At 35.1% G+C, this 12,811-nt stretch overlaps 1 protein-coding gene and 1 long non-coding RNA gene across 2 annotated transcripts in view; one reads left to right on the forward strand and one right to left on the reverse strand.

Moving 5' to 3' along the window:
- The window catches only part of OXCT1 (3-oxoacid CoA-transferase 1), a 179,456-nt gene that overhangs the window by 89,168 nt on the left and 77,477 nt on the right, over nucleotides 1–12,811 (reverse strand). Inside the window, exons 8-9 of the mRNA XM_069096229.1 lie at nucleotides 6,035–6,142; nucleotides 3,635–3,746 (exon numbers count right to left, since the gene is read on the reverse strand). Of these exons, the coding sequence (XP_068952330.1) occupies nucleotides 3,635–3,746; nucleotides 6,035–6,142 (220 nt within the window). The remainder of the gene's footprint in view (nucleotides 1–3,634; nucleotides 3,747–6,034; nucleotides 6,143–12,811) is intronic.
- The window catches only part of LOC138167405 (uncharacterized), a 69,094-nt gene that overhangs the window by 16,143 nt on the left and 40,140 nt on the right, over nucleotides 1–12,811 (forward strand). The window contains exons 2-3 of the long non-coding RNA XR_011169877.1: nucleotides 2,489–2,641; nucleotides 6,416–6,531. This is a non-coding gene — a long non-coding RNA (uncharacterized lncRNA). The remainder of the gene's footprint in view (nucleotides 1–2,488; nucleotides 2,642–6,415; nucleotides 6,532–12,811) is intronic.

The raw sequence follows: 12,811 nt of genomic DNA on the forward strand, positions 1-12,811 counted from the left end.
AAAAACTCTGCATACCCCTTGGCCCAGCAATACTAAAGAGGAAAGAACCCCAAAGATATATACATGTGTGTGTTTATCAGTTCCTTTTGTGGTAGCAAAGAATTAGAAATTGAAGGGATGCCCATGAACTGAGGAGTGGCTGAAGAAATTGTAGTATATAATTGTGATAGAATAGTATTGTGTTATAAGAAATGATGAACAGGATGCTTTCAGAAAAACCTGGGAAGATTCATGCAAAGTGAAATGAGCAGAACCAGAGAACGTCATACACAACAATAGTAATACTGTAAGGATGATAAACTGTGATGATGAACTTGGAGTGCAAATTGAAGTATATTGTTTTTCACTTAATTTTTCTTAATTTTTTCTTTTGCAAGATGGCTCATATAAAATACATTTTGCATGACTTCACCTGTATAATGAGTATTATATTGCTTGTCTTCTCAGTGGGTGAAGGTGGGTTTAAAGAGAATTTAGAACTCAAAAGAATACATTTTAAAAATAAAAGAAACAAAAAATAAAGAAATTCTTCTCTTTGGCATTTAAAACCCTTCCCATACTACATACAACTTGGAAGCATACTGGGGTGAGTATTGGACTGGGACTCAGAAAGACCTTAGTTTAAATTCTATCACAGACACTTGCTACTACTAGCTAAGTGATCCTGGGCAAACCACTTAATTTCTGACTGTCTCATTTCTTCATCTGTAAAATGGGGAGAATAGCATCTACCTCCCAAGGTTGTTATAAAGATCAAATAAAATAATATTTGTAAAGCACTTTGCAAACCTTAAAGCACTATATAAATGCTAGTTATTATTATTTTTATTATTTCTCAGCCTTTCTTAGATATTATTCCCATTCATACCCTATACACTTCAATTAAAATGAACTTCTCATTGTTCCTCACATGCAATATTCCTTCCCCCACCTCCACATTTTTGCACTGGCTATCCACCATACCTGGAACATATCCCCTCCTCACTTTTGCCTCTTAGAAATCCTAGTTTTCTTCAAAGCTCAGATCAATGCCACCTTCTGCATGACAGCTTTCTACATTACCCCACCTTCTACTGACTCCCCCTTCAAAACAAAACAAAACAGTTTAAATTAATTTTGAATATGCTTAACTATGTGCATGTTACCTCTCCCAATAGCCTGCAAGATCTGAGAATGGGGACTATTTTGTCTTTGTCTTCATGTCCCTGGTGTCTAACTCAGTGACTGGAATAAAATAGGTTCTTAATAAATACCTGCTATTTGATTAATTGAGAGGGGCTATATTAGCAATAGATTGCTAGATTCAGATGATCTGGGTTTGAAATCCTGCCTCCAATTGTTCCTAGTCAAGTGACCATTGTGAGTCACTTCTCAGATCTTCAGTTTCACAGGAAGATAGAACCCAAAATTAGAAGGGGCCTTAGAGACCACTGAGCCCGATTCTCTTATTTTGCAGATAAGAAAACCACAGTATGGAGAGTTTAAGTGACTGCCTGGGCTCACACAGTTACTAAATATCTGAGCCAGGATTTAAGTCTTGGTCCCCCTTCTCAGATATAAAATAGAGTTAACTTAATACTTGTACCACCTACTCCACAGGATTGTTATGAAGAAAATATTCTCCGATGCTGAGTGAAGTGAGCAGAACTAGGAGAACATTATACATAGCAACAGAAACATTGTGCGATGACCAACTTTGATAAACTTAGCTTTTCACAGCAATGCAAAGATTTAAGACAATTCCAAAAGACTCATGATGGAAAAATGCTATTCACATCCAGAGAAAGAACCACAGAGTCTGAATGCAGATCAAAGCATACTGTTTTCTCTCTTTTCTTTGTTTCTTCTTTCTTGTGATTTTTCCCTTTGATTCTAATTCTTCTTTACAACATGACTAATGTGGAAATGTGTTTAATATGATTGTAAATGTATAGCCTATGCCAGATTGTTTGCTGTCTTGGGGAGAAGAGAGGAGGAGGGAGAGAAAATTTAGACCTCAAAATCTTATAGAAGTGAATGTTTTTTTTTTTAAGCAATTGGGGGTTAAGTAATTTGCTCAAGGTTACACGGCTAGTTATTTTGTGTGGGTGCCAAGTATCTGAGGCGAGAACCGATCCCAGGTCTCCTGACGCTGGAGCCAGCACTCTTACTCACTGTGCCACCTGGCCACCCCTAAGCAATTGGGGTTAAGTAACTTGCTCAAGGTTACACAGCCAGTTATTTTGTGTGGGTGTTAAGTATCTGAGCCTGGAACCAATCCCAGGTCTCGCGACTCTGGGGCCGGTGCTCTTGCTCACTGCACCACTTGGCCACCCAGAAGTGAATGTTTAAAACTTAAAATAAATAAATATTTTTAAAAGAATATATAAAAGAAAAAATAGTAAGTATTCTAAAGATCTTAAAGAATTATAGAAATGTGAGATATCGATTTTTAATATTTGCCTTTTGAGTTTTTCTTTCATTGAGAACTGTGATTTCATTAATACAGGTCTCTCGCTTCTGTGATGTTTCAGTTTTAGAGAACTGCCTTGAGCAGTAAGAAGTTAAATGACTATCCTGTGGTCACACTGCTAATGTGTCAAAGGCATGACTGAATCCACAAATCACTACAAGAGGAAAACCTTATAATTGAAGCTACAAGGTATGTGGTTGTTAAAATTCCCAATTCCAACAATAAACAAAACATTTACAAGCAGCCAGGAGAATGACTTTCCATTTTGAAGAACTGACAATTTAAATACCCCAGTATCCTTCATCACTCATGAAGAATCAAACAAAAAAAGAATGAGAAGAACATATGTCAAAAAGCAAAGGCATTCAAGCTGTGACACAAAGTTACATATACTGTAAAACTGAGCCTAGTCATCAATCAAAAAGTACTAATCTTTTTTTAAAAAAGAGCACTTGAGGCACTCTTGCCCTGTAAAACCAGAAGTGAACAAAAATTAGATTTGCGAATATCCCAAACAACAAAAATACAAATAAGTACAATTATCAAGGAAAAAAAAGCTAACCAATTAAATCAATTTTCTCATGCTTCTAAAAGAAGAGAACTATGAAAAGTAAAAGAAAGAACAAACAGGGATCACCAAGGGAAAAGAAGGACCAGTGGTAGTACAGATTTTAAAGGAAATTATAAAACTCCAGAGAAAGAAAAGAGGAAAAAGTCAAATCATTTTTCCACAGATTAGATCCCACACTCCCCTATGTGTACATTCAATAGCTTTTGTCAGAGGGACAACACAATGGGAAAATGCATAAATGGAGAGAGTGAACATGAAAGAGGAGAATTAGAGATTCACCCCTCTCTAGTATAGGAATGAAGAGAGAAGCCTGAATTTTCCCACTGAGAGTTGGGGTTGTGAAAGAACAGAATAAAAGTGATAGAGAGGAGGGGCTGGGATGTGGTGATCAGAAAGAGTTTCTCTACCTGGAAAGGAAAAAAAAATAATTTGAGGTATACAAGTATCTAAAATATAAATATGCATGGAAGTGGGGGAGGTGAAGTTATGGAGCATACACTTGGTGAAATACTAAACCATCACATTAAAATAAAGATTTTTCTCCATTCACACGGGGCAATCAAATCGAGTGCTATGTTGTAATTACATAATTCCCAACAAGTAAAGGATACCATACATGCCGTCCTCAAACTCCAGGGCTGCTCGTTTGATGATTCTTTCTCTTACATCATCGCCAGGCTTGGATTTGGCTTTCCCACCATCCTTCTTCCGAGTTATCAGACGCTTTAAAAATGAGCAAAATTTAAACTTCATATCATTATTACTACATCTTGTATTTTATCAATGATAAAAGATAAAATTTTAATGAATGAAAAAGGATGACACTATAACCTCTGAATAACCTTCAATTCAATTCAATTTAAATTTTTAAATGCCCATTATTATGTGCAAGGCCCCAGTGGATAGAGTGCCAGACCTGAAGTCAAAAAGACTTGTCTTCCTGAATTAAAATCTAGTCTCAGACCCATACTACCTGTGTGAGCAAGTCACTTGACCCTGTTTGTCTCACCTCCTCATCTATAAAATGAGCTGGAGAAGAAAATGACAAACCACTCATATCTCTGTCAAGAAAACCTCAAATGGTGTCACAAAGAGTCAGACAAGACTGAAAAAAGACTGACCAACAACATGCACAAGGCACTGAACTAAGGAAAGGTTAAAGGACAAAATAAACTAGGACCTGCCTGCAAGGAGCTTTCATTTTACTGTAAAGAGACAACACATACACAAAGAATATATAAAATTCAGCACAAATTCAAAGAGGATAGAGTGGTTACCAAAAGGATTCATGCAGAAATGTCAAAGCAAATATGCTTTAAAAGAAATTAGAAGTTATACTGAGGAGGGGGGAGGCCAATTAGAGAAAATAAATGCATACTGAAAAGGAAGATATTTTCCCTGCCCCCCTTAGAAAATATTTCCCTTTGATTTTATCACGTTGACTGCCATTAGTGCTACTCTTTAAACATATCTGACATGATTCTTCCTTAGACTGTGAGGGGATTCAATGGCATAATTAGAAATGAAGTCACTTTGGTTATCCCTATTCCTAGGGCAGTCAGGATTTGCTCATCAAGAGCTAATGCTGAGGCTATGTTCCTGTATTCAAACCACTTCCATGGGAATCAGCTCCTGTCCCATAAGAACCATTAAAGAAACCAGGAAGTGGCACAAAATGCAAATCCATAAACTCTCAATTAAGTGTCCATCATGTAGAAGGCACTGCGATAGGTAAAAAAAAAAAAATGAAATTGGTCCCTATCCTCGAGGCTTGTATAGTTTACTAGAACACTTTCTGTGCCTTTAACTGCTGTTGTTCCATCCTTTTTCCTCCGGTCCTTGATTCTGTTTCATCTCATATTTCAAACGGCATTTCTGCCTGCACCTTTCCTGTAGCCTCTCTGGCTCCCTGATCCTCTGTTGCCCTCATATGAAACCTGATGGCTGCGCTTGATCACAGGATGCTCTTCCATCCCATCTAGTCCTTGTCGAGCACAGGATTTTCCTAGTTTAGAATGCTCATCATGGACTTGGAGAAATTATTTTTAAAAAGAAGCAAATGGAGAAAAACATATGCCCAATAATCATAATCATAAATATAAAGGATCCTATAAACGTGTGGAAGAAGAGGTAGTTTGAGAGGCTCATCATGGAGAAATAGACAGACAGATGGACACACATTCACAGAGCAGCTGATGAACAGAGATGAGAAGGTGACTGAATTCTAGTGGAAAGGTGGGGAGTAAAGGAAGAGGGCAATAGAAGTCCTGGTCTGTAGGCACTCAGGAAATAACTGAACAGAACTACCAAAGGTCAAGTTATCTTCCCTTACCTAAGAACCAATGAACCTGTACCATTCTTTATAAATTCTCCCAATGCTAGGAAACAGGCACTGAAGGCCAGAAGATTTCAGAATGGCTTGCCTACTTTACAAGGCAGTACAGAGAGTATTTCATGAGCACTATATCAATGCAATTTGTTTTTAGGTACCTATCTTCACAAATCCATAAAAGACACTACAAAATCAATGGATTCTTATTTCAGAACTGCTCTCTCTTATGAAGGGGTCCTTAACTTGAGGTCTTAAATATTATTTTTAAAATAGAGTTTTAAAATATATTTTTGAAAATTGTATCTCAATATGATTGGTTTCCTTTGTAATTCTATGTATTTTATTTTATTATTTTCAAAATATTATTGAGAAGAGATCCTCCATAGGCTTCACCAAAAAGGTCCTCTCCACAACAACACACACACATTTTTTGAGGGTCATTATTCTTGAGATATACTAAAGTTTCTGATGTAATGAGACATCTCTAAGACATGTGGAAAACCCTAACTCTTAGACCTAAGGAGTACAGCAGCCTCAACAATCTCCCTAGGACAGGAGTATGGAACCCAAGGCACCCAGCACAAGGTATACTGACCACCTCCCTCTCTCAATACCCTGTAACCAGAGTTACACAGCTAGTAAATGTCTAAGTAACTCAACCATTGGTTGAGTTAATTACCTCAATTCTTTTTTCATATGTCTTTCCCTTTATAAGACGATGAACATAAATCTTGGGAATATGAATATCTTCTGGAGCAAATGATCCAACATCAACAATTTCTTCAACCTAGACAGAGGGAAAATAATCATCAGATAATGGCATGGGATAGAGAGTAATTTTAAAAACATATGACTAGTTTCCACCTAAGTTGATGATGTGTATGTATTTGAATATACAAAATGCCTAGCAAAAGAAATAGATAGCATACCAACTTTTTGGATCCCCCAAATGGAAGGATAACAAATAGCAGTTCACATCAACTACACAGTTTACAAAATGCTTTCTTCATAACAACTGTATAAGATATAAATGGTAAGTATCAATGTCCCTATTTTACAGGTGAGAAAACCAAGTATCAGAGATCATAGAAAATAAGAGTTGGGAGGGACCTCAGCGGCAATTTTTCCCAATTGGAGCTGAACAATTAAATGACTAGCCCAGGGTAACAGAGGAAGGTAAGTGTCAGAACCAGGTCTTGAACATGGTACCCTTGAATCTTAGACTGCTTCTATTTCTACTACATTGACTACACATTGCATCAATAAATTAACTGTTAATATGCAATATGTTGGTGGAATTGTGGTCCATCCATTCTGGAAAACAATTTGGGACTTTGCCCAAAAAGTCATTAAACCGTGTATACCCTTTAACCCAGCAAATAACTGGTTTATACCCAAAAGAGATCAAAGGAAGATGAAAAGGATCCAGATATACAAAAATAAGTATAGCAGCTCTTCTGGGAGGAATTTATTGTCACGCAGCTGATGATGTGCTGGCCATGGATTCACAAAGAACTGAGTTCAAATCCAGCCTTAGACATTTACTAGCTGTGTAACCCTGGGTCACTTAACCTCTGCTGCCTCAGTTTCCTCATCTGTAAAATGAGGATAATAAGAACACCCACTCTGAAGGGCTATTGTTAGGATCAAATGAGATAACAACTAAAGTGCTTGCCACACTGTCTAGTTCACAATAAATGTTATATAAATGTTAGCTATTATTACTATTTTGAAGTAACAAAGAACTAAATGCTAAGGTGGTATCCATTAGTTGGGGAACGGCTGAATAAATCATGTTATATGAATGTAATAGAATACGATTGTACCATATGTACCATAAGAAATGATGAACTGGTTTGCAAGAAACCTGGTAAGACTTGCATGAACTGATGGGTGAGATCAGAGTCAGGAAAATATTTATATAATAACAACAACACTGTAAAAAGGAGTAACTATAAAAGACTTAAGAACTCTAAACTATGTAATAAATAACCTTGATTCCAGGGAACCAATGGTAAAGAAAGAGACTCACCTTCTGACAAAGAAGTGTTGAACCAAATATGCAAAATGATTCATCAGATTTCTGAAAATGGTCAATGTGGGAATTTTTTTTTGCCTGACTATGAATTTTTGTTACAAGGATTTGGGGTTATTTTTTTCCAGTAGAAGGTGAAGTAAGAGGGAAAGGAAATGAATACTTGTTAATTGAAAAATAAGGAAATTTAATAAAAATGCATACATGGATTGGAGGAACAATATTGTCAAAGAAAAATATTCTAGCAGTACAGCTGTGCATTAAGTTGTATGATCTGAACTTTTTTATCTTTTTTTTTTGGAGGGGGCAATTGGGGTTAAGTGACTCGCCCAAGGTCACATGGCTAGTTTTTGTGTTAAGTGTCTGAGGCTGGATTTGAACTCAGGTCCTCTTGACTCCAGAGCTGGTGCTCTATTCACTGAGCCACCTAGACACCCCAATGATCTGAACTTTTGCAAATGACAACTCAAATGTACAAAATGTGATGCTACATTCTTCAGACCAAGACTTCTAAAATTAAAGGGCAAATTTTATCATATAAATGACAAAAATCAATATTAACTCCAGTCTGGACAATTACAGTTGTTTTTTTTTTATTAAAGTCATAGATCTCTGCTTTTCACTTATAATTGAAATTTTAAAATTACTTCCCCCGCCCAGGTTATTATTCAAGCCATTCACTTGAATAAAAAGACATTTCTTAAGAACAGAAAGTACTATAAATTAAACTACTATTTTAAACCTGTTGTTTGTTTTGGGGTGATGAAGTGGGGAATGGAGTCTAAAATAAATTGTTTTAGACTTGAATTGGATTTAGACAAAGAATATCAAGTAAAAAAATCAAGATAAAGTTAGTTAACATCATCCCAGAAATATAATCAACCTCACTAAAATCCCAAGAACTGTTATCCATGAATATTATAAGTGTAAGGATAACTAACTACCAGTCAGGTAAATACTTGAAAATGAGGAGAAGTTTAAATATCAAACTGGAAGGTCTTTACTGGCAACAATGATAGAACAGAAAAAAATAATAATAACAATAAAAATACCAGATTGGTTTGTACAAAGGAGAGTTACATTCAACTGAACCTCCCACTCTCACATAAAGTAAATTCTCCATATTATTCTTCCAGTGATAATCATTATAGAAATAGAATCACAAACATGCACAAACTATTAAGAAACTGAAATATCCTATTTACTCACACATTCCTTGACCTTTAAAATATGCTTTACAGCTGAAATAAAGCAAAGAAGCAGGTAATCACTTTAGTAAGTGCCCCTGGGTGGTTGTGATGATACAGGTAAACACTCCTAGGAATAGCCTTTCCCAGTCATTATTATCCCGCTTCTTCAAGTGTGCAGTTAAAAAAGTGTTAAACCTCTTTATATACTCATCTTTTTACTTCCAAGAGAAAACAGGTAAAGTCACTCTTTCTTCCCTGTCCTATCCAAGGCTTCAGAAAGATTCTTGCTGGCAAATTAAAAAGAAAGTTTACCTGGGAGAACTTAATAAAAGGACAGGAAAAAGCGTATTTCCTTTTCAAATTAAGGGAAAAGAGAGAGAATGTATCATAGTAGGAAGAAGAGAAAATACCACTGGAGAGTTATTTAATACTATGAATGTGTGTAGAGGCAGGTCTACTAAGCCTCTATTTTTAAAAGAAACTTACAATACGATACTTACAAATGCACTTATTTCAAAATTAACTGAAGGGGAGGGGGTGCCTTAAGATAACAATACTCTCAAGATGTCAATTCCTTGTTTCCCAAATGTTCCCTAAAGAACAGTGATGATCTCAACTCTGCCATTTACTAACTGTGTGATCTTGGGTAAATCATAATCTTTCTGGGTCTCTGTTTCCTCATGTATAAAATTAAAGGGTTGAACTCAATGACCCTTGAAATGCCTTCCAGCTTTCAATCTATGTTCCTTTGGTCCTGTCTTCTTTGAGAAGAAATTTCAAGAAAAAAGAGAATTTGTTTTCTCATTTTGTGTTCTGAAAACTAAAAAAAGTTGATGACCATCTTTTCTTGCTAGTGTTTTGTTTTGATTTTGATACCTAGTATCTCTTTCTGTAGAAATAGTTGTTTTTTCTCAAGCCTCAACTCAGTTCCTATTTCCGTGTTTGATAGTTAAATTTCTCCTCACTTTTTGGTATTTACCCTGCCTGGTAGTTATCCTAATACTTATAATCTTCAAGGATAACACTTAGTCAGATTAGAGGCCAAGTGATGTTAACTGACTTTGTCTTATTACTTGGGAGTTCTTTATGTTTATATCCAAATCAGTTTCTTTTATCCTGACTTCATTCCCCCCAAATCCAACCCCCTACAAAACATAACAAAACAACCAACTAGTTTAAATAGCAGTAAATGAAATGTATTAATAATACAAATAACTAAATTATAAATTATTATATAATATATAAAATAGTAATTAAACTAAATTATAAAGTATTTGTTTATTAATTGAAATGTAATAAAAATAGAAAATAATTAAAAGCATAAATAAATATATTCTAGTGAATGGCCTGAATAATAATAAGCTTGGGAAGAAAATCATTTTAAATTTTAAAATTTCACCTAGGAGAACTGATCTGATCCCTCCACTTGCTTATTTTTACTTACTATCAAATTATCTTATATCTACTTTTTTAATGCAAGTTATATTATTCCAGAAGAATGTAAACTCTTTGGGGGCAGGAATTCTTTGATTTTTTTTCTTTATACCCACAGCACCTAGGTACAGTGCTTTACACACAGTAAGTGCTCAATGAAGATAATAATAATGCATTTTAATTAAATAGCTACAAATGGGCATGATGGGGACCAGAAATCAGATCTAGGAACTAGGCCTACCTCAGCTATTCACCAGATAGATAAGAATGTAGAAAAGTCATTTTTACTGCAGGAAAGTTATTTTTACCTCTTCTGAGTCTCAAGTGTCATTTGTGTAAGGGGGTTAGACTATGATCTCTAAGGTCCTGCCTTAGTGCTGATAGGGTATCATTTATATGGAAGAGAAATATGTAAGATATTGTAGTCATCAATCACTTCTGACATTTTGGTCTGACAACAATAATAAAATACAAAATTTTACACAATTCTATATGAAAGGAGTTTATTTATCAAAGAAGCCTAAATCCTTTCTGCTGCTGTTACCTTCATCATTGTTTCCCCCCCTTGCTTCACCTAACAAACACCAAAAGTTATCAAATCCAGATAATGCTATATTACAAAGGGAAAGACAGCATATTCCAAAACAAATGGAACTAAAGAATGTGCTTTTTGAGAAATATTTTTAAAAACAAAAAAATATACATTTAAGAGTCACAAGACTAAAACAACTGACAAAAACAACATGAAAAGGTCTTTCAGGGTAAATAAATTAATGCAAGTTAGCTGTCATAATTATAACATATCTCTATCAACATTCAACTTTATTGAAAAATTCCCAAGTGAAATCAAAGCTTTCTTAGGACAGAGTTAACAGCATAGGGAGAAAATACTTGGAGGACAAACCAAAAAGAAAACATATGTTTTCAGACAATCTGTGAAAAAAAAAAACTTGAAAAACTGAAGAAGCAGAAATATACTGGTGCTGAAAACTGAACGGACAGGAGAATTCAACATACTAAATTTTGATTTCTTGTGAAAGAAAACAGAGAGATAGTTGAGGCTATTTATGGAATAAATGCTGGGGAAAAATACAACTATGGTATAGAAAATAACATGAGGTCAAATCCATGAGGTAATGAAAATGTAAAAGGAAAAAAAAAAGCAGTAAATATGAACTCCCCAGAGAAAAGGGACAAGGTGTTCCCTCCCCGCCCCACCCCCCCTTCAAATGACAAGATCATTAGGTTGAGACAAATACCCACTTGGGATAATAGAGGAGGAAAAGGTATCAAAATGAAGGATGCAGCAACTGCTGGGGTATTGCATTCCATCCATAGATAAACAAAGAGCAAAAGTAGCTGGGAAGAACAGAGACTTTTCACTGGTACTACGTGTAGTTCAAACTAGCACCATCTGGTACTACCAAGAAACCCAGTCACTTGAGACTTCTTAGTGCATGTCTTCACTCATTAACAGGAAAATGGAGGCTAGGAAATGTTCATTGTTATTGATTTGAACTTCATTTTAAATGATCCTTTATTGTTCCTCCTCCCTAGACCCTTTTATGATGCCAAAAAGTTTTATTTTAACCTTCTGAGAGGAATAAAAATTATATTCCTTCCTGGGTAACACTATTTTCACTTTTATTTGGCAAACATTTATATTCTTGCTTTACTAAGGGAACAGGGATGCTACATGGCAATAATTTTCTTCCTTTTTTGTTGTTGTTTTAGAGTCAGCAACATCTATTATAACTAAAGAAGTGGTCTAACCTTTGAGGGTCATTAATGAAAAATGCTGCACACTTGACAAATTCTGTATGAGAGATACAAAATAGGGGATTGCTCTGGGAGGAAAAAATGATACACTATTTTTTTCTAACTATTTTTTTTAATGATTAAGCTATCTTTTTCTTTATTAAACACACACATATATACAAAACAATAAACAAGAACATAAAAGCACCCTAGGATTAGCAGAGGTAATGATAAAACTAGAAACCTAGGTGACATAACAAATAATAACTACAAAATGGAATTCTGTATGAAATATATACACATGTATGATGATAATTATATTATCAGTGCAAAATTCAGGGTTTTTTTCCCCCAACTAACAAGCATTTTTTTCCTTCTTCCACCCCCTTCCCCCATCAAAAAAGAAATTAAAGAGAAGGGGAAAAAGAAAAAAAACCTTAACTCTTATAATGAATATGCATAGTCAAGCAATATTGTCTCTTATAATCATCATCTGTCAAAATATAGGGAAGGAACATGCATTATCATCAGTTCTCTGAATTCATGGTTGGTCAATGCATGGATTAGAGTTCTTAGATCTTTCAAAGCTGTTTTGTCTATAGTGTTATTATGTACATTGTTTTTCATGTTTTGCTTACTTTACTCTGGATTAATTAATAATTTCCCCAAATTTCTCTGAAAATATCTATTTTGGGTAATTTCTTACAATAGTATTCCATTATACTTATAGAATTCAACGGCCCTGTTTCTTTTGATGTTCGGAGCCACTGTTCCAGGCCAAACCTTTCCCTTTACAAATTAGGAATCTGAATTACTGGGAAGTTGTGATTTAGCAGGAGAGACCCTTTGCCTCCTAATTCAACATTTTCTACTAGTCCTGTGAGTTCCCCTGACTGCTGTCATGATTTAAACTTATCAAAAAAGAATTTTTCTTTTGGGTTGGGTTAACAATGAGTTGACATATACATATCTATCCATCAATCCATCCATCCATCTATCTATCTATCTATCTATCTATCTATCTATCTATCTATCTATC

Source organism: Petaurus breviceps, unplaced genomic scaffold (genome assembly GCF_028583685.1).
Source record: "Petaurus breviceps papuanus isolate PSGF00001 unplaced genomic scaffold, PetGlider_PUasm1.0 229, whole genome shotgun sequence".
In the NCBI taxonomy this organism is placed as follows: domain Eukaryota; kingdom Metazoa; phylum Chordata; class Mammalia; order Diprotodontia; family Petauridae; genus Petaurus; species Petaurus breviceps.